Source organism: Sciurus vulgaris (genome assembly GCF_902686455.1).
Source record: "Sciurus vulgaris genome assembly, chromosome: 18".
NCBI lineage: Eukaryota > Metazoa > Chordata > Mammalia > Rodentia > Sciuridae > Sciurus > Sciurus vulgaris.
In genome coordinates this window covers 39335575-39361701 of record NC_136479.1, presented here as the reverse complement: position 1 = coordinate 39361701, position 26127 = coordinate 39335575, and the positions used below count along the sequence as shown (strand labels likewise).

Sequence of the window (26127 nt, the reverse complement as noted above, 5' to 3'; positions counted from 1 at the left end):
TGGGCACCACAGGACCACAAAAGACAGACAGCTGCCTTCAGCTCCTGGTCCTCGAGGCAGCCAAGGGCTTCCTGAACGACTAGGGACCTTCCCCTGAAGCACCCACAGCAAGAAGAGACTGCGTAGAGCCACATGGGACGCTCAGATTCCCGGGGACATCTGTTGGGATGTCTTGTCCTCCTTTCTCATTCTCAGCAGGTGCTTCTTCAGTCCCCCACCCCCCTTGCTCTTTTTGGTGGTGCTGGGGACTGAACCCAGGGCCTTGTGCATACGAGGCAAGCACTCTGCCAACTGAGCTCTATCTCCAGCCCAAGGCCCCTTTTTGATTATGCAAATATCTGCATAGGATAGTCTATTATGCCACAGGTCACAAGGACTCAGTCCAAAAGCTACCTAGCAGAAGATGGAAAAGAAGCCTGTTACAGGTTAGATCTGAAACGTCCCACAAAAAACTCATGTTTTGAACGTGGGGACCCCCGTGCAGCCAGGTTCAGGACTTCTAGGAGTGTTAGGCCTCCAGGGCTGCAGCCTCACGCGTAGATTAATCCAGCAGATGGGCTGATAATGGGTATGAACTGCTGGGTGGTGACTGTAGGCCGGTGGGTGTGGTTGGAGGAGGTGGGTCACTGGGGGTGTGGCCTGGGGGCTGGCTCTGTCCCTGGTCCCTTCCTGTCTCTCTCTCTCTGCTTCCTGGCTGCCTTGAGCTGAGCACCTTCCCGCCATGCCCCTCCCCCAGGATGTTTCTGCCAGGGACTCAGCCAACCATGGACAGAACGGCTGCAAATGCGAGTTGAAAGGAATCTTTCCTGCTCTAAGCTGTTCTTGTTAGTATTTTGGTCACAGCAACTAAAAGCTGACCAGTACAAAGTCTGAGAGTCAAGTGTTCTGCAAACAAATCCTGGCATTTCCCAACATGTGGTCAGGTCTAGCAAGGTGGCCAGGGTTGGAATTCCCCCAGGGCGGCGCCCAGCACCTGCTGCCTGGACTGGAGCTGTGGGCATCATGGGAAGATGGTAGCGGGAGGGCCCACCTCCCGCCGTCTTTCCCCTCTCTTCAGGTCCTCCTGACCCACACCACCAGTCTCCACCCTCCTCTTCCAGGGCTCTCAGTTGGTGGAATAATGTCTACAATTTATGACTGTCAAGGCTGACAAATTTGGACGGTTTTCTCCCCGTCTTAGAGAGTCTCTGCTAAGCTCTATGTGCCCACACACACACACACACACACACACACTCACACACCCCGCTGGTGAGTGCTGAGTACCAAAGGAAATTCCTTCCTCAGGGCTCCAGTTCAACTTGGTGGTTAATCTCTTGGCCCTTCTGGCCACCTGTGTGTGACCTGGCATGCTCTTGGATCACGGTCGTCCTCCTTGGGAAGCACTCTGCTTCTATACCAGCACCCACAGTCCAGGTCACACTGACCTCCAAACAAACATTGGTCTCAGGAATGGACGCATCCATCAGCATCTCAGGAGGGAACCTCCCCTTTCTTCCAAGCTGTGGCCAGGGGTTGGGGCTACGGCAGCATGTGCAGCTAGGCATACCTTTGCAGGCCAGCAGGTGCCTCAGGCTTACTCATACTTACTCCTGCAGGCGGTGTGCGTGCTGGCCCTCATAGCATTTGCTCTGATAAAACTACTTAGGAATCTACTCCCCAGCTTCTGCAGAAAAGCAACCAGAAAGCCTCCCACCTTGTGAAATCATAGGACAGGTGACAAGGAGAGGGCAACGGAAGTGTCCACAAATCTCACACAGCCCCTGTGGGCTGTAGATTCGATGCCCTCTTGAGCAGAGATGCTCCTACCTGTGGCCCCCAGCCGTGGCACGGGTACAGGATGGCTGTGTGGTTCTCTAGTGGCCCCTGGTCCAGGCAGACGTCTTTGGCCTTGTTGTTGCGAAGCTGCAGGAACAGAAACAACAGGGCCCATCAGAGTTCTCCTGGTGGAGGGCTGCTCCCACACCATCCCCAGCACCCATGGCCGAGGGGACTTCATGACCAGAAGGCCCCCACTTTAGCAAGAAAGAGAAGGTCCTCCTGAGCATCTGTCCAGGTTGCCAGTGGCTCATAACTCCTCATCCACGGCGGACGAGAGCTGGGGGAACTGTGCACAGCAACTCTGGCCACCAGGCCTCAGGTCAGGCTCCTCGGAGAGGACTCGGGCTGGGGACAGACATCCTCAGTGAGCCTCGGCACCAACGCTGGCTGCAACAGCCCTGGGAAGCAAGGGCTGGCTTCCTGGGCCACTACTGGCAGGGAGGCCAAAAGAACCACAGTAACCAAGAAAGCAAACAAGACCTTGCCACCACAGAAGCCCTAGAACACGCACGTATGTTCTAAGCTACTTCCTGATTGCCCATGCATGCCAGGCGCCCACCTCCATGCCTGGAACCCACGCGTGGGGGAAACACATGGGGTCGCCAAGACTACGCCCCCGCCCCTGGGCACGTCTCCCTGGGGCCTGTGAGACCCTCTCTAACGCAGGCCTCCAGGCATATCTCCCACCCACCACCCACCTCGGGAGCATCGGGTCAGGCTGTGGTCATCTCCGTGTGCCTCCAGTGCCCTCTGCTGGTGTCTTCCATGGACCAATTGAACCACCAGGGATCAAGATGACAGGCAGGAGGACCCTGATCTTTGTGCACCCAAATTGTGTCTAGGCCAACAAGGGAGATGATTTTAACATCACTTTAAAACCGCCCCTGTGGTTGTGAGAATGACACCCTCTCACCAGGATGTTTGGGGGGACACAGAAGAGGTCGTCATGTTGGGATCCTTCCCACGGTCACCCTCTCCCCCGTTTGGACGACTAAGATCGGGCTTGATACACAGAACTTCAGTCACGTTTCAGACTGTGTTCCGAAGAGAAGCAGGTTCTCAGGGCTGGATTACGGTGTCGAGGGCGCAAACCGCTCAGTGTCCTAAGCTACGCTGCTCAGGGGGAGGCTTTGTGTCCACTCAAACTCCCAACCACAGGCGTGCAGATACTTACCCAGGTGCCAGTTTAAAATATTTTAAGAGGGAAGAAAGAAATCTTATTTTTATACATTTGCTGTTAATAGTATCTTCTCTTTTAGAACCATTTCCCTTTTGGAGAACCGTCTGTTTCTCCACTGGGATCGTCTGTGGTTTTATTGTAGGTTTGTAAGAGCTCTTTATATATCAAGGACATGAGTGTTTTTATGGTATATTTGTTCCACACAATGATTTCAGATGGCCAGGTTCTTCACTTTTATTCTAATATTTATGCAATGAAGTCTATCACTCAGTAACCGAATATTTATTTGTTGAGGGCCTGGTCTGTGTCTGGCACTGTGTTAAGTTTAATAAACGAAGATAAACAAAATAGTCCCTACCCTGCGGAGGTCCTTGGTGTGGAGGGAGAGAGACACAGGAGGGGTGAGGGACCTGCCTGGGACAGGACGGGTCAGGAGAAAGGAGGCCCAGCCCCCCTGAGGGTTCAAAGAGAACTGAGCTGAGCTCTCGAGGGGACTCCTGGGGACTCCCCAGCTGTGCTCCCCGCCGGGGGCAGCAATATGGGTCTTGCTCCACACCATCATGCTGCACACGTAGGCTTTATACCTGGCCTTTCTATCTCATACTAAAAAGACAGCAGCAAAACGAGATTTACTTTTGTGAGCTAGGTCAGAGAGTCAGCTTCGGGCCGCAGGGCAGTACCAGCCGGCCACAGAATTCCCAGCAATGGAGTGGATAGTCCAGCATTCTTTGAACTGCAAAGGACTCCGCAGGTGGAAAGGCAGTGTTCACACCTGGGAGGCAAGCAGTAAAACGCCCACATCTTCTTTAGATATGAAGACGTTCCAGCCGCTACGGTTGGGGTGTGACCCAAGCTCCTGTGTTGGAACCTGAACCCCAAAGTCATGTTCGTGGCTTCCAGAGGTGGAGCCTTTGGGAGATAACAAGGGTCAGATGAGGTCATCATGCCCCATGGTGGCACTGGCTTTGTGACAGAGGAGGGGACTGGCTGGCACATCTGCTCTGTCTTGCCACTCGCTGCAGCAAGAGGCCCTCACCAGGTGCTGAGAGGAGACGGTGCCCTGCCATGGACTTCAGGTACACTCTCTTTTATGAATCACCCGGCCTCTGGTGTTTTGTTGTAGCAACAGAAAACAGACTAACAATACTGCAGATGAGTAAGAATTTTAAAATCGAGGGAAAGTGACTTGCTGACTGCATGGGGCTGGGCATCCCTCCTGTTGCAGAGCAAGGCCCCAGTTCACCTCTGGTCAGAGGTGTCCCCGTCCCTTTGTGTGGCACGGGGTGTGGTGCACAGAACCAGTTGGAGTGACCTAAGAACTGAGTCTGAGTAGAGGTAAACGTTGATACCAGCCTGAACTTGATCAATTGATTTCTTTCATTTAATGCCAATGTCCATCTGAAAGACATTTCGTTGTGTGCTGGGCTCAGCAAGTAGACAAGAAATGATAGAAGTAAATGTCCTAAAAGGTCAGCCTTGATCACGTCTGGGAATTGGGATTCAGAGTGCGCTTTGCTTCTATCTTTCTATTTTCCATAGTAGGTAGGTATTGAATTTATTTTGAAAATACAAGAACATTTTCCCAAAGAAAAGCCTTCTCTTTACAAAACACAGGCCTCTGACCCGTGTGGCACCTCTGAGGCCAGCCCACTGTGCAGCTGCAGGGCCCTCGTGCGGCTGGGTGGGTGTGAATGGCAGCCCTGGAGTCCAGCCTGTGCTGACGGCGGGGCCACGCACAGCAGCCCTGGAGTCCAGCCTGGCCACATCCTAGCGTTTTCTCATGCTCATTTGTAATCTTTCTTAAATGATTATTTTCTTCTAATCATGAAATCCCTGTAAATATTATATCCACACAAAAACTGCCTGCAGCCTCACCCCGGGCAGCCTTGACTGCCTTCTGCACTCGGCCACGCTCTGGCTCGCTTCCGGCAGAACACAGCAGAATCGAGTCTGCTTCCTGACTTTTCCTCCTCAGCAGCCCGGCCTTTTCCTCATGTTGTCAACATCTCGTACACGCCACTCGTGATGGCTGCGAGATGGCCGCGACCACGAGCACACTATCCTTATCTAATCTTCAAATTAAACTAAAAACTTTGCTCCAAAAAATACAATCACTGAGATGAACAATTTTGCTCTCAAATCTTTGCCCCCACATCAGGTTATTTGCTGGGTGAGGGTGAGGGTGGAGGAGGAACTCAGTTGTCACCAAGCACTCATGCCCGTGGCTCTTGATCGCTTGCACAAAGCGAGTTTCAGTTTGCAGTCCCTCCCCGACCCCGCCCAGGACGTGGTTTTTCACATTACGGAGACCTTGCAGCAAAGCCCCCGCATCCATTCTAGACATGAGCCTTTATTCACTTGTGAAGAGGAAAAAGGCAATCTCAATGTGTTTAAAAACTTATTTTCGTTTCTCTGGTGAAATGAATAGACTCGTTCATGTGTTTCCCAGCTGTTTGTGTTCGCTCTTGTGTAACTCACCCTGCTTGATTTTGTCTACTTCTCCTGGCGAATGCTTTATTCAGTTATGTAAATACGTCTTTAAGTCCTTATCAGCATTCGGGCTCAGGACACACTAACGTGTCATCCATTCATCCCTCAGATTTGCGGCTGCGTATTTCCAGTTTGGCGTCTTACTTCCCCACGCGGCGGATGCGCAGCCGGGTTCACTGTAGAGAGTCGGGCCCCTTATCTGTCTCCTCTGCAGCCTCTGAGGACGTCATTCTTGGAAAGCCCTCCCCCTCTGGAGGTGGGATTCTCTCTATTTATGTGAGTCCCTCTGAAATATGCTTTGGCAGATGGTGAGCTGTAACAATCTAACTCAATTTCTTTTCCAAAGAGCTAGGAAATCTACCCAATTGTCTTAGGAATAATCCACTCACTGCCTGTCATTTTTCGAAGGCCTTCTCTATGTTTGATCTTACTTGGATAACCAAAAAGTAATAACGCAAAGTTTCATTTTGGAGAAGGCCAAGTGGTGAGGACCTGAGAACAGCCACGGTCACATCAGGTGCCATCCTGAGGACCTGCCCGCGCAGCTCACTTTCCCTCCTAAGGACCCGGGGGGTGTTGGGACTAATGACACGCTAACTAACTCAGGCTGACTCCTTACTCCCTGGCGGGTGAGAAAGATCAAGGCCCCAAAGGCGGTTTCAATAGTTAATGACGATAAATCGGACCACCGTCAGGGATTGGTTAACAACAGTTCCGCGAACGTGATCAGCTCCTGCTTGCCATATAGTCCCATGGGACTCTCACCTGCGTGAACCTTTAAGCTGACTGGTTCCCGCCTAGCCCCCACCCTACATAAAAGTGTGTGACTTCCTCAATAAACGAGTTCCTGCTGTGACTGGTCTCCCTGTCGCGTCTGATTGTCCTCCGCCCGGAGGGCTGGGAGCGGGCGGTCAGTCGGCCCTACCTTTCCCGGTCTGGCCTTGTTGGGGAGTGTCCCCTTCCCTTGTCGCTGGTCGAGAAGAGCAGGGGGGCTAAAGACCCCGACACGGGGGGAGGCTCGTCCACTTCTCCTATTTTCTAGATGAAGGTACAGAAACTGGGAGGAGCCACACGGCTCGTAGCAGCCCACGGGAATTTAGGTGGGCAGCCGGCTGCGGAGTCTCTGCACGTCCCTGATTACTAACGACCACCCTGAGGGGATGTAGTGCTTCTCCGCGTCCTGCTTGGGGGCTTCCACGCTCCACCTGGAAGGCTTAACCTGCCCATGGCGGAAGAAAGGGGAGACGCCCTTGAAGGCAAACGTAAACCCCAAGTTCAGGGTGTCTTCCTAGTGCCCCACGGCAGTCTCGGGGAGGGTCAGGTGGCTCTGGGGGAGACCCACGCTGTGCAGCCAGCAGAAGCCTCTGCCAGGTGGGGAGCACAGGCTCCTGCTCCTGGTGGGAGGGGATGTCAGCAGACCCGCAGGGAGGAGCGGGTGGCTGTGCAAGGGCTCGCTGCACGGTGCTCTGCAGGGACCATGGCCTGGGAACCGAGCAACCCAGACACCATTCAGGCTCTCGAGCAGAGTGGAGCTGACGCATAAAACAGGACCACAAGCAGCCACTTCACTGCTGCAGGAAGAGCTAAGGACACAGGAAGCCACTCTTCACCTACTGCTGAGGAAAATTGCAAATGACAGGCAGTACGGACAGCATCTTCTCAGGGAAAATGGACAGGGTGCACCTGTGTACACCGTGTGCATGCAGCAGGAAGACCTACATCAGAGGCACAAGCTGCCGCTGGTAAAGGGCCTCCTTCCAATCCTGGCCTCAAGCTGTCCAAGCTGTCGGACCTTCGCTAGTGACCTCCTTCCTCTCAGTCTCAGCATTCTTGCCAATACCACAGAAATAATGCCACTGTTTCATCAGATGAGGAGGAAAATATGCATTTGAATCGCATTTTAGCGTAATGCCTGGCACCTTGAAGGCACTCAGTGAATCATCGTTATGATCATCATTTTCAAAATTCTCTAAAACACACATTTAAGTCAACGTGTTTTAACGCTTAGGAATGTGGGATCACCTGGTCATGGAGGACGAGCTCTACTGGACATCCAGGCCTGACCTCTCCACCCAGCGTCCTGCCTGCTGCTGCCCCTCACAGGTCCCAGAGCCCCTGGTGGGAAGGCCTCTAGCAGAGCTCCGCGCTGGGCCTCGGGCACAGAGCCGCCAGCTCTCCGCCCAAGCCTCCCGGGGGGCACTTCCTGCCTCGCCCACCCCGCGCCTAGGGAGTCTTGCAGAGGGGGTCTGCCCTCTGAGGGTCACTCGCCGCACGAGCGAGTGAATGGGCGGCTTTCCCTGGCCAGCCGCCCGCAGCACGGGGCTGGATCAGGCCCCTGTGGTCCAGTTACCTCCCCGTAGGCGACAGTGTTGTTGTATCTCCTCATCTCCGGGTAGACGTGGTCCAGGTACCACTGGAAGTTCTTGCACTTCAGACTCTTCCTTAGGGCTCTTCGCTCAGAGACGTCGCCGATGTCAATCCCTGGGTTCTGAAAGCAGACGGGAGCCAAGGGGCACCTTGACCACGGGCTCTGGCCAGCACAGGCATAGGGGCTCCCTTTCCAGGGAGCTTTCTGAGAGGAGAGGGGGCCCTCGGGCTTCTGCAGCAGGTGTGGGCTACACCTGGCTGGAGAGTCCCTGTCCCTGGGGTGCTCAGTCGCCTGCTCGACCTGGGAAGAGGGCCGCTGAGCCCGCTGACGCTGGCACCTACGCTCCTGGCGTCTCTCACATCTCCCCAGCAACCATCAGAGCCAATTATTAGAGAAATTATTTGATTAAGGCAAGAAAATAAAAGCCTATCACCTCCTCGTGTCGTTCCTCTCCGTACACAGGTAATTTCCCCTCTTTGGCTCTTGGCGAAGTTCATTATATGCAGAAGGGAAAATAATTTTCCATTGCAAAGCTTGTAATGACGTTCTAATGAATAATTCACTCTGCTTTTACAGAAATGAACCCGTAATGGGCTGCTGCGTGCTGACAGGGGGAAATAAAGTATCGGAAACAGGACGCCACAGTCCTGCACAAGATGGCGGTGGACAGTGGTGGCAGGCGGCCTGCTCCCTATGCAGGGTGGCCAGGCGGCTCTGGGGGACAGAGCCGAAGGGTTTGGATTATTTCACTAAGGTTTCTTCAGCAGCAGGTCAGTGACTTTAAGGAAAATTTCCTTTAAGTGTCAAATTTATTAAATCCCAAGGCCAACACGAGCAGCCACATTTAACTCTGGGTTTGAATACCCTAAGCATGATTGATGAAGATGGTCATATTTAAAAATCATGACAGGGTACCGGTTCCATTAGGGACCCATAGTACAGTAGTCCCCCATCTGTGATTTTACTCTCTGCAATTTCCCTGAACTACGGTCAACCACAGTCCAAATACGTTAAAAGGAACATTCTGGAAACAAACAATTCACACATTTCAAGTAACTTTTGTTATGGTATGTTATCATTGTCCAATTTCATTGTCCAGTAGGAGTTACTTTTGTGTATCTCTTACTATGCCTGATTTATAAATTAAACTTCATCATAGGTGTGTGTATATAAAAAATAATATGTACAGGTTGAGTGTGCTTTACTTGAAATGCTTGGGACCAGCATTTAGGAGTTATTCAGATTCTGTAATATTTTCATGAACTTTCCTGGCTGACCTCCTCTACTCTGGAAACCCCAAATCTAAAATGCACCAAGAAACACCTTGAGCACCACGTCAGTGTTCACTAAGGATGCTCGGCCTATGTGGGTCCAGCACTGCGTGGTCTCAGGTATTTGCAGACCGCCTGCAGACATCTCCCCCAGGGATTGGTGAGGGGGGACACTGTGACTGAGAGGCTCTGGGCTGGAGTCAGAAGCCAATTCCCATGACTCCAGGCCACACCACCATCTAGAGCACGGCCCCATCTATAATGCAGGGATAACAACAGCTATTCCACAGGCTCCACAGGGCTGAGCAGAGGGTCCCACGAAGACGGGAAAGCCCAGCCCTGCTCACGTGCTGCATCCATGACCTGAACACGTCATGCTCTCCCCTCACAACCTTGATTTCCTCATCTGTGAAATGGACGTCATGGGGGCTGTGGCTCAGGCTAGCATTTACTGAGCACTTAATATTTACTGGGCGCCACCCCAAGCCTCCTTTATCTCCATGGTGGCCTGAGAATAAATGTTAATTTTCTGTTTTACAGATGAGGAAACCAGCACTGACAGCTCTTAGTTCATGAGGCTGTTCTGAGCATTACATGAGACATTAAAAAATAAGGATCATCCAGCGTCTGGGACACAGGTTTCAACTAATGCCACAGCCCCCACGACGTCCATTTCACAGATGAGGAAACCGAGGCTGTGAGAGGAGAGCATGATGTGTGACAACAAAGTGCCGGATCACTCACGGTGCTGACAGCGTGCTGTGAGGGAGGCCTTCTCGATTCCTTAGGACGGGTTTTGCAAACCCTGCCCTTGGGTCCTGCTTACACACACACACACACACACACACCTTGCACACCCTTGCCTGTTTCTGCTGCTCTGGGCTCTCGGTCTCTGGGAATGCAAAGGCTGCTGACTCCTAGCTGGGAGCCACTGCAGTCAACCTCCCAGAGCCTGGTTCAGACCCTACCAGATGTTCTGGCTGAGGAGATAAACCTGGGTGGGCTGAGGGAGCAAGGCCACCCTGCCGTGCTCTAGGCCAGGCATCCTGCTCTGAGCATCTCCCTTGAACCGGTGCTCTTAGCTCCCAGGATGGCCCTGGGAAGAGGCGTGGTATCGTCCCCGCTTCAGCGTGGGGGAAATGGAGGTGCAGAGGGGCTGAGTGGACTTGGTCAGGCTCCTATAACCCCAAAGTGACTGATCTGGGATTCAAGCCACACGGGATCACAGCCTCCGCGGGAGCCTCCTGTGGGGCTGTGGTAACCTGGGCACCTCCCAGTCCAGACTCTGAGCAGAATGTGGAGAGGAGGGATGAGACACTGGGTTGGCTGGCACAGGGCATGGGCCAGAGCAGCTGGCGCTCCATGGGAGAGCGGAGAGGACAGATGAGGTGCGGTGCCAAGGATCTGGGCAAGAGCCCTCTGGACACGATGTGTGGTCAGGAGCAGGGCCACTAGATGGATGCAGCCAGATGGGATTAACACCTAAGGCCCTCTGATCTTTGTAAGTGGACTTATTTTTGTCGAGTCTGTCCCCAGGTAAAGCAGGGGATCTGAAACTCAGACATCTGCGATCCTTCCAAAACATATTCACAATTTTCCAAGTGTGAGCCTCTTTCTAGTGAGGAACACTGGCTTGCTAAAGGAATCTGTGACCTGCAAACAGCAAGGCTCACTGTCCCGGGTGGTGGGGAGGGCAGCCGGGTCCTACCTCCAGTGGCAGGTTCCACGCTATGTACACATGAGACTTGTAATCATCCATCCAGACCTCGGCAACCCGGAGAGCGTTCCTCTTGGTGTAGAAGCCAATGTTGCTGTTGTACGGCTTCTTCTTCCGCTCAATGTGGGCCACCCGTGAGCAAGGCAGGACTTCCATGCTGCCCCCGCAGAGCCATACCTGAAGTTAAAACACTTCATTAGCCTGAGGCAGAAATTCCCAGAGGCCTCTGCCCTTCTCTCAGTCCCCAAATCAATGGTTCAGCAATTTAGTATGAGTGAGAAATACTGAGAGTTCAAGATTGGTTTGTTATTGCAGCATAGCTTTACCTAACCTGACTAAAACACACAGCAAAGAAAGTTTGGGAGAATTCCTGCAGGCACAGTAGTTCAGGATATAAAGCCCAGCTCTGGATAATACAGCACCATAAGCCTAAGATTTTTTTTTTAAGTTTTCAATAGTGCACAATTGGCATCCACAAAGGATTTCTTTCCCATCTGGATGAAGTTGTGCCCTGTCAACCCAGAAAAGAAAATTCAAATTAAAAAACAGACCCTCTTTATTCATATCAACACAAGGTGTGTGCATTGTACTGTTAATATGCTGTTTTGGAGTCCTAAGGGTAAGGATGCCAAGCCTTCTGGAAACATCTACTCCCATGCCATCACAAGCAGGAGACCATTGCTATTGCTGGATTATTCAGATGGAAGGATGAAAGGCTGTTTTTGAGGGGTTCAAAAGCCCAGTGAAGAAGGATTTATCATTCTCTGCATGGGTATGGTAGGCATCGGGCTCAAAGGACCCTGTTCCCAATAGGAAAGGACTTTCCCCAGGCCCCTCCTGTGGCCCAGGCAGGAACAACTGAGCATTTTTGGTCAACAAGCAGGGCTAGTTTTTGAAAATGAGTTTCTGGCTACCAGTAGAGAAAAGGGGAAGAAGACACAGATAGGTTTCAGGGACCCAGAGACTGTCCTGCTGTGTAGGTGATGGTTTGCTGGTGAACTGGCTTATGTTGGCATAATGTGTGCTGTCTCAGGTGGGGTTGTTTAGGTTATTTACCATGAGTCTCCTGGAATCACCCACATCAAAGATACCAGCACATGCATAAGAGTTCACACACTTACCCTCAGCCCTTGCTGAGGTGGCAAAATTCGTGTGTCTGTGTGTGTGTGATCTCCTGTTTCTATTTAACACCTTTACCCTGCAGTGAAGTGCTGAGCATGGGAACATTTCCATGAATAAGATCCTCCCTGTGCTGCTTCTTCAGGGAGGAGAATATGGATTAAAGGGTTTTAGAGCGGGCCTGGTCCAGAGGCATTCCTCTGGGATCCGACAACCAGGTACCCCACGTGTTTGGGCAGTTGCTAGCAATGAAAGATGTCAATCCAGCGAGGCACAATGTGGCAAGAGGCCCGCAGGGAGTACAGGTGAGAATCATGTCTCTGGTAAAACAAGTGGCTGAATCTCAAGGATGAGCGATACACAGAGACCAGGATTCCCAGGCCTTTTGAAGGACTCAGAGAAGGAACACAAAGATATCCCCTGTTCATGGACGAAAGGCTTGATGTTGTTAAGGTTCCCAAACTGACCTAAGGATTCAACACAATCCCTGTTAATCTCTCAGCTGGGTTCTCTGCAGAAACAAACGAGTTGATCCTAAAATTCATATGGAAATATGAGGGATTGGAGATAGGTTTCAAGATCCTGAAAGGAACAAAGTTCCTGAAAGGAACTTCACTTTCCAATTTCAAAACTTAATACAAAGCTCCCACCATCAAGACAGCATGGTACTGGCATAAGAAAAGGCATATGGACTAATGGAATAGAGAGGAGAGTTCAGAAAGACTCACGTGCATGGTCAATTGGCAAAGGTGCTAAGATAACTCGGGGAGAAAGAAGAGCTTTCTCAAGAAGTGAGCTGGGACAACATGGGGGAGAATGAATCCGGATGCCTACCTCGTATCACACATCGAAATGGATCAAAGAAGTGTAAGAGCTACCACTGTAAAACTTTAAGAAGAAAAGAGAAGGATAGATTCTTATGACCAAGGATCAGGCAAATGCCCAACGCCTGGTGGGTGGATAAATAAAATGTGGCATATCCCTACCCAGGAACATGATTGGGCACTAAAATGAAATGCTGACCCGTGCTGTAACGTGGATGATCTGGAAAGCAGTGGAAGAAGATGGTCACAGAAGACCACACACCATGTGATTCCATTTACCTGAGAAGTCCAGGATAGGAGAGCCCGCAAAGACAGAAAGCAGACAGACGATCACCCAGGGCTGAGTGTGGGGTCAGGGAGATGGGGCGATGGCCAGTGGGCATGGGGAAGCTTTATAGGGTGATGAAATGTCCTAACACTGACTGTTGTGGGGGTCACACCGCTCTGTGAAGACACTACAGTCATTCAAGCGTGTACTTTCAATGTGTGAATTGCCTGTGTGTGAATATCTCCACAAGGCTCTTGTAAAAACAGAATGATCTACAGAGACTGGAGTTAAAGATCATGGGGTGAATTTCCAACTGGGGGCTCCAGTGGACAGACGGAGGCAATGCAGAGCTCTGTGAGGACTGGTCACTGCGCAGGGGTTGGAGACACAGGCTCACAAGTTACTGTATATTAGGTAGAGGGGAGTGAAGGGAGGGGAGGGTGCGGGGTAGGAAGGACAGTAGAGTGAAACAGACATTATCACCCCATGTGCCTGTGTGACTGCATGACCAATATGATCCTGCAACATGTACAATCAGAAAAATGAGACATTACACTCCCTTTATGCACGATCTATCAAAATGTATAAATGCAATCTGCTGTCATGTGCAACTAATTAGAACAAGTAAAATTAATTTTTTTTTTTAAAAAAGCTGAGACTATCTTGATAAAAGAGCCCCCAGCCTGGTGGACCCAGCGCCAAGTCCTCCATAGCACCCAGCTGGAGGTCAGGGTTGTCCCAGAGCCCAGGGTGTGGCCAGGCCTTTGGGAAGGGCTGAGAAGTAGGAGGCCAAGGCCTGTGTCAGATGCTGAGCCAGAGGAGGGAGGTGACAAGCCAGGAAGGGGAGGTGGCCCTACAAGTCCATCCTGGTGGCAGGGCATTGGCTTCCTGTCCTGGGCTACCTGTCACACCTGGGGCACCACCTCAGCTGCTCTGCTCTTCTGGCCCGGCCCAGGAGGGCCAGGGGCTCTCACCCCGCGTGGTGCTAGGAAGCCACATCCTCTGTTGTGATGCCAGCATCCTGGAGTGAGTGGCGGGGTCAGTGCCGCTGGCCCGGATGCCTGTGAATCGCCACTGCCTGCAGGACATCCCGTCCTTGTCCTGCTGCCCCGCCAGGTCCACAGCCCCAGCCCAGCATCTCCACAGACTCCGAGCATCCAGTGTCCTGAATGTGGGAAGTGGCAGCAGCCACCTTGGGTGGGACAGAAAATGACCTCAGTGGGCACCAAAATCGCCAGTGCCTCTGGAGGGCCAGGGAAGAGGCAGACCAAAGCTCAACTAAGAAGAAAAGGTGAAAGAAGGACGGGAAGGGAGAAGGAAGCCGGTGAAGACGGAGGGCATGCAGGAGGCAGAGAGGCCCTCAGGAGGCCTCGGTCCTGGAGCGGAGCTGGGAGCCGCCTCTGCCCGTCCTGCCCGTGTCCATTTCCACTGTGCCCCCCCTGCTCCAGACCCCGAGCCCCAACCCTGACCTGGCCCTCATCAAACCCACACGCAGTGCTCAGGGGAGGGATGATGAGATTACGAGAGTCGTAGCCCCATCAGAGGATTAATTCACTTAAGTGGATTAACTGGGCGGAAGCTCAGGCCGGTGGGGTGTAGCAGGGAAAGCAGGCCACTGGGGCTGTGCCTTTGGGGTGACGTTTTGTCTGGCACCTCATGGTCCCACTTTCCTGAACGTTGTGATTTGGTTTTCGTCCCACTGCCTTCTGCCGTGATTCTCTTCCTCATCAGGCCCAGAGCTATGGAGTCTGCTGACCATGGACAGACCCTCTGAAGCCATGAGCCAAAATGAACTTTACCTCCTCTAAGTTGTTCTGCTTGGGACTTCTGGTGACAGTGACAAGAAGGTGACTAACCGGGCATGGGAGGCGGCACCCGGATTCCACCTACACACTCAGCAGTGAGCTTCCATTCTGGTGGGCATTGAGGGCGCTGACCCGGCCTAGCCAGGGAGAGCGGACCTGTGGCCACGCCGTGTTCCTCACTCTGCAGCAGGCAGGTGCGTCGTCCCTGCACCGTGACCAGAATGACAAGGGGAGGGACGAGGGTCCTGGGGTGCTGGGGCTGTGTGTGCACAGTTCCCGGGGAACTCAGTGGATCCTCAGCAGCACCAGTGACACTGTCAGCTGGGAGGCCAAAGCTGCCTGCGGCAGAAAGCCACAGGGCAGCAAGGGGTTGAAGGGGTGCAGAAGGAACCCGTGAGCCAAGTGACTCTCAAGCCGGGGGCCTCTGCTCTGGGTGGGCTGTGGGTGGTCACAGGCTGGCCATGCATAAAGGGCAACCAGCCATCAGGAAGTCTGGCGACTCTAGAAACGGGTATTCACTACCTTATTTATTCATCAGAGTTATCCATTCTCGGGCTGGGGATTAGCCCACGTGCAGCAAGTGCCTGGCATGCACGAAGCCCTGAGTTTGATCCCCAGTTCCAGGGGAAAAAAAAAAAAGCATTCTACTCTCCAGTGCAGGGGATTGAAGTGGAGTGTCATTAGCCAAGACTGCGGCTCTCACAAAGCCGGCCATCTAGCAAGGGACACATGTTAATCAAGACAGCGGAAGAGAAGTTCACAAAGTAGACTGAATGCCTTTTCAGCCTTAGCAACAAACCCCTGGGTCAGCCAAGGCCACGGTGGAGGGGTGTTCCAGGAAGGACCCGGGTCCTACCCGCGAGAACTCTGAAGGCATCACGGAGCTCTGGCAATGGGGGTGTCTCCTGCCAGACACGAGAACCAGCCGCTAGCATCCCAAGTGCAGCGGCTCCCCAGGACGGGTCCCAGGATCTGCTCTCCAGGTGGGAGCTCATCAGGCACGATGGCGAGTTCCAGGAGAGACCGGAAGGAGACACTGAAGGAAAAGGCAGCAAAGTGGGGGTAGAACCCTGATCTGCACAGCTCTGATGCCAAAGAGGAGGAGCAGAGGAGCTGCCGCCCTGAAAAGTCACTCCAGGCTGGGCCCCTCCAGGGAACAGGGCTCCGGCCTCCAGGAGGGCTAGAAGAGGCAGAAAGAGCCCACCCTAGGCTCTGGGACCACCCCTGCTGGGAAGGTGGGGTGGCCTGCGTAGAGGGCAGTGAGCCACCAGGCGTGCAGAGGCTTAGAAACAGTGCTCGCCCACGTGCTTGTTCATCAAGGCGTTATCCCTTGGGGGTCTGGGGTGCAGCTAAGTGGCCCCACTTGGTGTGGGGAGGCCCTGTCTTAAGTCCCCGCGTGGGCAGGCTGCAGGCAGGGGTCCGTGCCACACTCCTGCATGGGGGCTGGAATGGGGAGTGTCATTAGACAGAACTGCAGCTCTGGTGGAGTTGAGGGCGAGGCAGGGTACGCCCATTAGTCTATGACTGCCAGCAGAGATACACATGGCAAGATGGAGCTGGCTTCAGGACGGAGGCCGCACACCCTGAGAAAACCCAGCGCTTGACAGGAGAAGCTTCACTACCAAAGGGGCCCCGGGGTGCAGTCTGAAGGGTTGGGCTGGGCTGGGCAGAGGGAGGGGGCCAGCGCCCCATGCACAGAAGAGCTGGCCAGGACCCATGCATGGGGCAGCAGGTCAGATCCAAGATGGCAGCAGCCACCTCCCCATGCTCCTTTGCAAGGGGATTTTTGCTCCTCTTATAGAACACTTGTGTCCACTTGTCCTCCCCTGGATTCTGGGCCAGTCTTACCAACCTGCGGTATTCACAGAATACAGCAGACATCTCACACTGCCCAAGGCTGGGCCTGAGGAGGCTTGGCCACTTCCACTTCCTGCCTCCTGGAATCCTGAGCCCACACTGCTGTGAGGAAACCGAGGGTCAGTGAAGAAGCCCCAGCCACACCAGTCACCTGGCTGAGCACAGGGCATGTGGGCGAGGTCACCTGGGGTCGGGCCTCCAGTCAGCCCCCTGACCGGCTGCCCATGTGGTAGTGGACCCAGCTACACGGCGAGAACCTTAGGAGTTCTTAGCTGTTCTCCTCCCTCGCGGCCACGTCCAGTCATTTCCCATGATTAGTGAGCCCTGTCAATGCCCCCCAGAGCAGACAAGCTACCCAGCCGACCCTGCCCAAACGGCTAACTTCAGAATTGTGAGCAAATCAGTTACTTAGGCCACTGCGTCTGGGCTTACGGAGCAACGGAGAGATGATGTAATTGGGGATCCAGGAAAGGTCATGGGGCTGGAGCGTAGAAAGCGACTCAGAGTAGGACGGGAGAGAGGGTGCACATCGAAGCTGGAGGGGGTCACGGTCCAGGCCAGAGCAGGGCCTGCGGGCCAGGGCAGGAAGTCGGCCTCTGATCTAAAGGAGAAGACGCTGAAGGATGTGGGTTTGAAGAAGTCACTCTGGCTGAAGGGTGGGGAGCAGACTGGCAGCAGCAGAGGAGAGGCGGGGAGAAAGGAGAGCTTTCCATTAGGCAGGGGAAAAAGTTAGCAGCGCTGGCCAGGCAGAGAGCTAGGGGACAGGGGAGGGATGTTCAGTCATCAGGAAAGGGTGGGATCGGGCCTGGAGGGAGGAGGACGGCTGGGAGTTACACAAGAACCATTGTTCCCCGGACACAAAGCGGCTCTAACCTTGCGAGTCGACAGGTATCTACAGCCTCCCATCTGGAGGAGCATGGCCTCTGGCCACAGACAGAAGGAACTGCTTTGGCAAAAGGACCTGCTCAAGAGCAGGCAGGAGGCCTGGGCTGCACAGAGGGGGCCTGGAAGGGGCACCAGCAGGCAGCCTCGCCCCTGCCTCATGTCCCCTGGCGGAGGGCATGGCCGATATGGGGACATGGGATCAGCTCGTCAGCTGGGGCCTCTAGGGTGCCCCAGGACTCCCACAGGGGCGGGGCACTGGACTAAGCCCAGTGTGGGCTCCGGGGTCATCAGCATGTGCCCTCACCAACCTGGAAGCTCCGGCAGGCCTCTGACGGCCAGAGGGTCACAGTCATCCTCCAGGAGAGCGGCCAGGCCTGAGCGCTCAGGGTGTGCGGCGCTCTTGCAAAGTGCTTTGTGCTTTCGATTTCATGCCATCCTTGCTGCAAAAGCCTGCACGACCTTGGCCTCCTCGACGTCCACCCAGGAATCCTGGCCCTCCAGGAGAAGGACGCAGGAGGTGGGTGCTTCTGGCCTGAGGCCTCCTGAGTGGTGTTCGTGCCCTGGAATGAGACACTCCTTGCCCCTTCCACCCCACGAGGACACTGACGTGGGGCCGTCCATGAGCCAGAGTGACCCTCAGCAGACACAGCCTGTCTTCATCTTAGGCTTCCCAGCCTCCGGGATTATCAGAAATAAGCTTCTATTTATAAGCCACTCGGTTTATGGTGCTTTGTTACAGTGGCCCAAATGGACGAGACAAAGCCCATAAGGTGGGCCCTTCTGTAATCTGCAAGTGACAGAAGAGGAAGCTTCTCAGCCTGGCTAAGGAGCGGACCCAAGACACACGTTCATTAAGCGCTGTGCCCAAATTCAGAGCCGGGTCTGTTTAACCTGTGTTCTTCCCAGCATCTCCGCCAGAGCAGAAGAAGAACCTTCTTTAAATGACAGAGATTTCAGCAGGGCCACCAAGTCCCACATTCTGAAGATGCTGGGTATTGGGATACGAATGATCTGAACCATGACGTTCCCAAAGGACAGAATCTGGCCTGGGCAGCCACATCCCAACTTCCCGTGGAGCTTCTGAAGACGCGTCTGTTCAGGTCCATTTGCTGTGGTTGGTTCTGACCTAGCAGGTCTGGGGACAGGGGACTGGGAATCTGCACTGATTCAACACAAGCATCCCTTTACCTGAATCCAGAGATGTCTGGTGAAGTCTAGGGATCTGTCCTCAGAATAACATTTATAAACACTGAAGAAAGCTAAACGAAGAATTACAAGAACACCAAGTATGTTGAAATGCGGCAATCGGATTAAAAAACACATGTGTGCCTCCTTGACACAGTGAACAATGGGATCTAGTCTGGGTTTCCTGACTTTCATAAATTCCAAAGTAGTCAGGAGCAGTGTGCATTAGTGAACTTTTTGGGACAATCGGCTTACATAGAGAAGAGGCTTCCCTTGGCTCAAAGTGTCAGAGAATTGAGTCCATGGTCGGTTGACAACCTAGGATGGCAGGATCATCTGACAGAGCAAAACCATTCACTTCACGGCCAGGGAACAAGAGAGAAGAAGAGACTGGGGTCCCAGTCACAAGGGCACAGCCCCAGTGAAGGACCCAAGACCTCCCACCAGGCCCCATCTTGGACAGCTTCTACCTCCTCCCTGCAGCACCATGCTGGGGACCTTTGGGGGCCACCCAAGACCCAAGCCAGAGCAGATAGGTGGTATTTCAAGACAGCTGCAGAACTAGACTGATGGGAACGTGTCTGTGGTTACTACTGGGGACTGCAGTGCCCGCAGGACAGAGATCCACCGCCGATGATCCTAACAGAAGCAAACACTGCCCCCAGTGGGGGACTGGGGAACAAGGAGGAGCACTCCATGTGCCAAGCTCACAGACCCTGCACAATGACTCTGGAGACGCGTAGCTCCAGGCAGGGACTCCTGGCTCGGCTGTGACCCGCGATCATCTCAAACAACTCGAAGGCAGGTTTCCAGAGATTTTCTTTTCATCTCTCCACACACAAGGTTTTGTTCGAGGGAAAATCACGCCACAGAGGTGCTGGATTTTCATTAGCCACGAGAAGTCTGCGTGGATATTTGGTGTCTTTCTTCCTCTCAAAGGGTCTGTGTTCAACGATGGATTTAAAAACAGGACCACCTACAGCAGAGCAGCCACCAGAAGCCACCCCTGCAGGTCTCACGGGCAGTGCTGCGGGCGTGCTGACCCCCACTCCTGCGTGCTCTGTGTTCATCCTGATTTTCTGAATGGCATGGTAAGAAGTAACCATCCTTATTCAGAGCAAATGGTGCCAGAGAGATTCACGGAGAGAGAGGCTGCGTCTTCCCGTGACCCGTCAGCCTCCCGACCTCCTGGCTGGGTTGGAACTGGGCCCCTCTGATGAGGTTGCCACGGTTCCCACGGACACGCGTAACTGAGCCCCGTCGGGAGCAGGAGCGCCGTAGCACGCGCTGGGCAACGGGGTTTCCTGCGTGCTCGCGGGAACAGCCTCACACCTTCCCGCATGCTGCTTTCCACCGCGGTCTAGGTGGGTGGCTGTTTCCCAATCTGCACATGATGGCTCACCCCTGGCAGAGAAGGGGGAGGTCAGCTTCCCCTGCCCCATGGCCGCCTTGGGCAGCTGCCCAGCATCGGTGCCACCCGAGGCAGAACACAGGCAGCAGCCCTGGAGGGTGTGGACAGCTGTCACCTCTGGGACAAGGGTGGGCAGAGGCCAGATCTCCAGGAGGAGGAGGTGGAGTCTCAGGGGAGGGTTCCCGTTCTCCCAGCTGTGTGCCCTGGGGAGGAGAGGAGGGTGCAGCCCAGGGGCTGGCTTCATCTTCAGGAGGGTTGCGGTGACCTGCCCAGGCCATTCAAGTCTCCCCATTTTTCTCCACTTACAACAACACTGCTCCCCAACACAGTGCCACGGATCTGTGTGCAGAACCCAACTCAGAGGGGTCCAGCTCCCTGGGTCCATCCGACCTGCACTCCGCTTCTGCTCCTTCTACCCTTGGGGATGGCCAGCTCCGTGCTCACTCATGACTGCTCTCTCCCACCCAAACCCGCCTGCCTCCCGTGGCCCAGGGACCTCCAGCCCTTTCTGGCCCTCTAAGGCAGGGCCACCTCCTTTCAACTCCCACATCGACTGGTATCTGTTCCAGTCTCACCAGGTCTGGTCTAAAACGCTGGCTGTGCACAGAGACAGTGAACCTGAAGCCCAGCCAGTGCTGAGAGATTGCAGGTTGTGGGCGGAGTATCCCTGTTTCCATGGTTACCCCTGGCCCTATTCGGAATTGTACCACTCTGATCTCAGGCTCCTTTTCTTCTCTTTCTTTTATTGACTTACACTAAACCCTCTCAGAGGGAGGCCCTTGGGCCACTGGATGGCCGCAGTAGTAAAACAGTAACAAAGTAACAAGAACTAGCACCGAAATACCCTTTAAGCACTTTACACTTATTATTGACTCCATCTTCTAGTAGCAGTGTGTTTATGTACTACTGAGCTTCCCATTTTACGGATGAAAAGACTGAGGCAGAGAGTTCAAGCACCTTTCTGGATGTTACCCGTCAAGGTAGCTGCTGGGCTGGGCTCAAGCCTGGCTGTGTGCCCACCCCTCTGTGTTGGCGAGCTCCCCTCTCCCCTCCCAGCTTAGTCCGCCAGCTCCCTGGGGTATTCTCTCCTCAGGATCTCAGCCTGCACCCCGGGCCTTCCCTCGCAGCCTCGTGACACAAGCACGACCTTGGGTTGGACCGACCACCTGCCCCGTCTGCGCGGACACCCAAAGCACCAATCACAACCGGAGAAAAGGCACAGAAGCACCAAGGCTCCCACTGGGAAGGTGGCTCTCGGCTCCAGGGGGCGCCTGGAGGGGCGGGGCACGGCTCGGCCTGGGCGAGGCCCGCCTGCACAGAGGTCCTAGAGGCCCAGCCTTTCCAGCCTCCTGGGAAGCCCCGCCCGGGTCTTCACTGCAGCAACATCAGCCTTCCCTGTCCAGGGTCTCCTCCTCCGCTGGTGACCTGGCCCTCCGTGTGCAGGAGCCAGCCGCAGCCAGCAGGCAGCCTCTGAGCCTCCACCCCACCAGCTGGCAGGCTGCCCCTGCTGCACGGGCCCTGGGCGCCCGGCCCTCCCGTCCTCTCTCTCCTCTTGATTCTTCTGCACATTTTCTCTCTCAGCTTCTGTCTCTCCCTAACCCGAGACCTTGTCTACCTGTGGTAAATAAGCGCTGGCTTCTTCCCCTTCAAAACCACGCAAAGCAGATGCAGGCTCAGGGCCACCCAGGGAGACTCCTGAGGGCAGCCAGCTGGTCTCCGTGCTGTTCCCCGCCTCGGCCTCGGCACCCTGCGATCTGACCTCAGTTAGCTCTCCGGAAACTGCCACACCTGGATCACCAATGGCTCTGTTGTCAAGCCCAGGGGCACGGGGGCCCTGGCCTGCCTTCAACTCTCTGCCCCGCTGGCCATCACCTACCCCTGCGTGCACCTGCAGGGCACAGCCAGCAAGCACTCTTCCGGACACGTAGCTACACCAGTGGGGAAAAGGGACAGATGCTGGCCCTGCGGAGCTGACATTGTAGCAACAGAGATGCCTAATGAATAATGCACGCGGTAAGAAAGTAGATTATATCAGCTGGAAGGAGACAGGAAGCAGCAGAGGAACCAGAACACTCTGCAGTGCTGGGCTTGACAGGGGAGGAGTGAGCCCTCTCTGTTGGGGGTCCCTTCAGGCACTGGCAGGAGCCACAGCCAAGGACCTGTGGTGGAGCCTGCCTGGGGCTCAGGGAAGAGTGGGGAGGCCGGTGGGGCTGAGGAACAGGAAGCGCGGTCAGTTCCCGGATGGCCTTTGGGGCACTGAAAGGACACCAGTTTCCCCTCCAAGGGACTTGTGGAGTCACTGAAGGTTCAGGAGGAGAAGAGGAGGTGATAAGAAACCACTGGGCTCTTGGACCCTCAGCTCCCTGGTTTTCTCTCAGCCATGCTGGTGGTTCCTGTCCTTGAGGGCTGGGTCTGAACTTCCCATGTTGGGGTTCCTTGGGGCGCTGTCCAAGGCCCACACACATCTCTCAGTGTCTTCTGGGTATGAGCGACTCCCAATCTCCATGCGTATTTCTCTGCTGGGCTTCAGCCCTGAAATCCAACAGTCTCCTTGCCCCTGACCTGGCTGTGCTGCAGATCTCTGAGACCATACAAATGTGCTGATCCCATTTCAGTGAGGAACACTAGGAAGCCCACTCGGCTGCCTGGAAAAGAAACCTGGGTGGCTTGGTTCTCCATTAATATCAAATCCAATGTACCACCAAGGTCCAGGGATCCTTCCCTCCAAAAGAGCTTCTGGGAGCATTTGCTGATTTCTATCCCACTGCCACTTCCCTGACCCACCATCTTCCTTGAAGGACTGTGACAAATTCCTAACTGGTCTCCCTCCTTCCCCACCATGTCCCTCTCCCCGTGATGAGCTGTGTTCATCGACAATGTTTGTATTTTTGGATACACTCTGATAATTTGGTACATGTATCTAATGTATAATGATCAAATTAGGGTGATTAGCATTTCCATTTCTTCAAATGTCATTTCTACATCCTGGGAACAGTCTGCTATAGAACACCAGAACTTGCTCCTCCTCTCTAACTGTATCTGGGACCTGTTACCCAATCCCTCTGTTCCCCTCTACCCATTCCTCCCAGCCTCAACTCTATTTCTGAGAGATTGTTTTCTCAGCTTCTCCAGATGTTCTGAGAACATCTGTGGAACATGCAATACTTGTCTTCTGTGCCTGTACACTTAACACAACGTCCTCCAGTTCCACCTATGTTGCTGCAAGTGTTACATTTCATCCTTCTTTTTGGCTGGATGATGCAGTGAACATGCACCACATTTTCTTTATCCACCCACCCGTCAGTGGATTCTGAGTTGACCGCTCTGGGGAGCAGTGTCCTTGGTGTGCTGATTTCACTTCCCTGGAATGTCTCCCCGGTGGAGGGACTGCTGGATCACCTGCTCCAGGCTGAGTCTGCCCACAGCACTGCACCTCTTCAGCTTATGAGTGGCGCCATCTTGCCCTAAGGAGAAGATCTAACGTCCATCCATGAGACCCCAAAGACCAGGCTCTGCCGATCTGCTCTGGCCACCTCCACCTTTGTTCAAGTCATGAAGTCACCTGAGAACAGTCCTGTCTGGTCCAGGGTCCTGCCACCTCAGTTCCAGCTGCGTGCCACTCTTCCCATTCTCCATGGCTCCTAACCATCTGTCAGGTCCCCCTCAATCTACCTTCTCTAGAAGCTCCCAGCCCAACACTGCAGCCGCCAGCCCCACAGACACACCCTTTGCTTCTCCAGCCACAGTCTCTCCATGCTGCCAGCCGTTCATGCTCTTCTGCCCTATCTTGTGGACAGGTTGGCGAGAGCTGGCAGGCCACTTGTCTTACTCCTCATCAGAGTCCCAGCACAGATGATGCCTAGACCCCACCAGCATTAGCTGAATACCAAAACATTAAGCACTGGAGTCCGGATTCTCGTGGGAGTCTGGTCTCTGAATATCAAGTGACTTCCTGTGGCCTACCCTGATGATGAGTGACATTAAGGACACCCTCCATTACCACGGCCATTACAATCAACTTAAAAATAATGACAGCGACATTGATAGCTACTATTTTCAGCATCTACAAGGTGCAAGGTCCTGAACTGGGTACTTTACATGTGATTTCATTTAATTCTCACAATTAGATTCTGTAAGGTTAGTTCCATAATTTTCATTTGTAAATGAAAAATCAGAAACTCTGAAAAGTTGGCTAACTTTTGGTGCATAGCTAATGAGCAGCAGAATGTGGAAAGCAACGCTGAATTCATGCAGCCTCATTATCCTCCATAAACTAGTCCCCAAAACATAGGGGAAATAATCCTTATCTTTCTAATTATATCTGTGATCTTCCCATCTCCTAAACTTCTCAAATCCCTTTTGAATACCTTTTATTCCTGGCTTACAGAGCTTTAAATTCAGTGACACATGGGTTGCAGGATAAGGGAAAATCTTCTTGAATTTGTCTCCAAGACCCTCTATACTTGGAGGTGGGCCTCTTGTCCCGGGCGGTGGGCACACGGTGCTGGGCCTTGCCAGCCTGCCTCTCCAGCCACTCTCCTGAGCCTGGGTTCCTGTTGAGGGCAGCGGTCTCCATCAGCTGTCCATGTGGTGGCTCTCTGCCAGCCTGCCCACTTTTCTTGGGCCTTTCTCATAGCAGGTGGCCCTAATGTGGCCACCTGGTAGACTTCAGATGCCCAGGGCCATAGCCCTTGGGGCAGGGGCAGCTGGGATGGCAACTTGGCTTCCGCCCAGGGAAAAAAATAAATCCTGCTGCAAACAGCATTTGGGGGGAAAGTAGATTTTCATGAGGCGGTGCTGCTGGCTTACGACAGCTACTGAGCACTGGAGGGCAGGGACAATTGAGTCTGGCTGACTGGGCTGCAGTTACTGAGGCTAGAAGAGAAGCCACAGGGTGCACCACCCAGGGAAGAGGGCTGGGGGTGTTGCAGTAAGTTAGGGGTCATGTGAGAGCACCAGGGAATACTGCCAGTGCCTGAGGCTGCCCAGGTCCTCACACCCCTCAGGAAGCTCCTCCCTGCTCCACTGCATCTTTCAGAATGCAACACGCTGAAGCAGGTGTGGGGGTCCGGTGCCTGCTTCTGAGGACGCAAGTCCGGAGCAGCTAGGGCTCGGGGACCAGGGCTCAGGGACCAGGGCTTGGGGGACCAGGACTCAGGGACCAGGGTTCAGGGGACCAGGCTTGGGGGTAAATGCTAAGACTTGGAGCAGGTACTAGACTAGGGCGGGTGGGCCTAGCAGTCTCAGACTCAGGAATTGGGGAAGGGGCTTCAAGAGGAGGCCGCGCTGCCTGCGGTACCGAGAACAGGGGCTGGGCCCTAGCGAGCTTCTGCCCTGCTCTCAGCCTTGCCCCGGCTGGCCTCTCTCAGTTCCTGGCATCCTGAGCACATGGCTTCACGTGCACCATAGAAATGGGCTCTTCCTTTGGTCTCTACCAATAAACGCCAGCTTTGCCCTGGATTTGCCATTAGCTGGTAAGAATGAGCGAGAGGCTTGATCTAACATGATCACTTTCTCTCTGGTGTTTCCAGGCCAGTGAGTAATGAGCAACCAGAAACAGGCCTTCAAGAATCCAACCCCACAAATGGAGGCGAATCCCCGGGGGCTTTGGAGGCAATGAGGCGTGTTACATGAAGATTAGCAGAGAGCACGCCAGGCCCCCTAAATAAATAAATAATGCCATGGAAAACAGAGGGCCGCCTTCATCTCCTCCCCAGCCACCCAGTAAGAGCGCTCGGCTCCGACGCGGCGGGTGGGGGAGCCTCCCCACGCGCACCACCAACGGGAGGGCCTCCTGGGCCTTTAGCACCACTCGTCCCCTCTGTCTGTTCCTTTAAAAAGCATAGGAGAGAGCAGGCCACAACCTGAAGACCACATCCTACAATTTAATGGAGTGGATCCTGCTTGTTGTCCCAGAATGTTCCACACT

General features: G+C 54.0%; 1 protein-coding gene across 1 annotated transcript in view; it reads right to left on the bottom strand.

The window, feature by feature from the left end:
- Positions 1 to 26127, bottom strand: part of GALNT17 (polypeptide N-acetylgalactosaminyltransferase 17) — a 383074-nt gene that overhangs the window by 18807 nt on the left and 338140 nt on the right. The window contains exons 7-9 of the mRNA XM_079120206.1: positions 10836 to 11021; positions 7839 to 7976; positions 1807 to 1902 (exon numbers count right to left, since the gene is read on the bottom strand). Coding sequence (XP_078976332.1) covers positions 1807 to 1902; positions 7839 to 7976; positions 10836 to 11021 — 420 coding nt within the window. The remainder of the gene's footprint in view (positions 1 to 1806; positions 1903 to 7838; positions 7977 to 10835; positions 11022 to 26127) is intronic.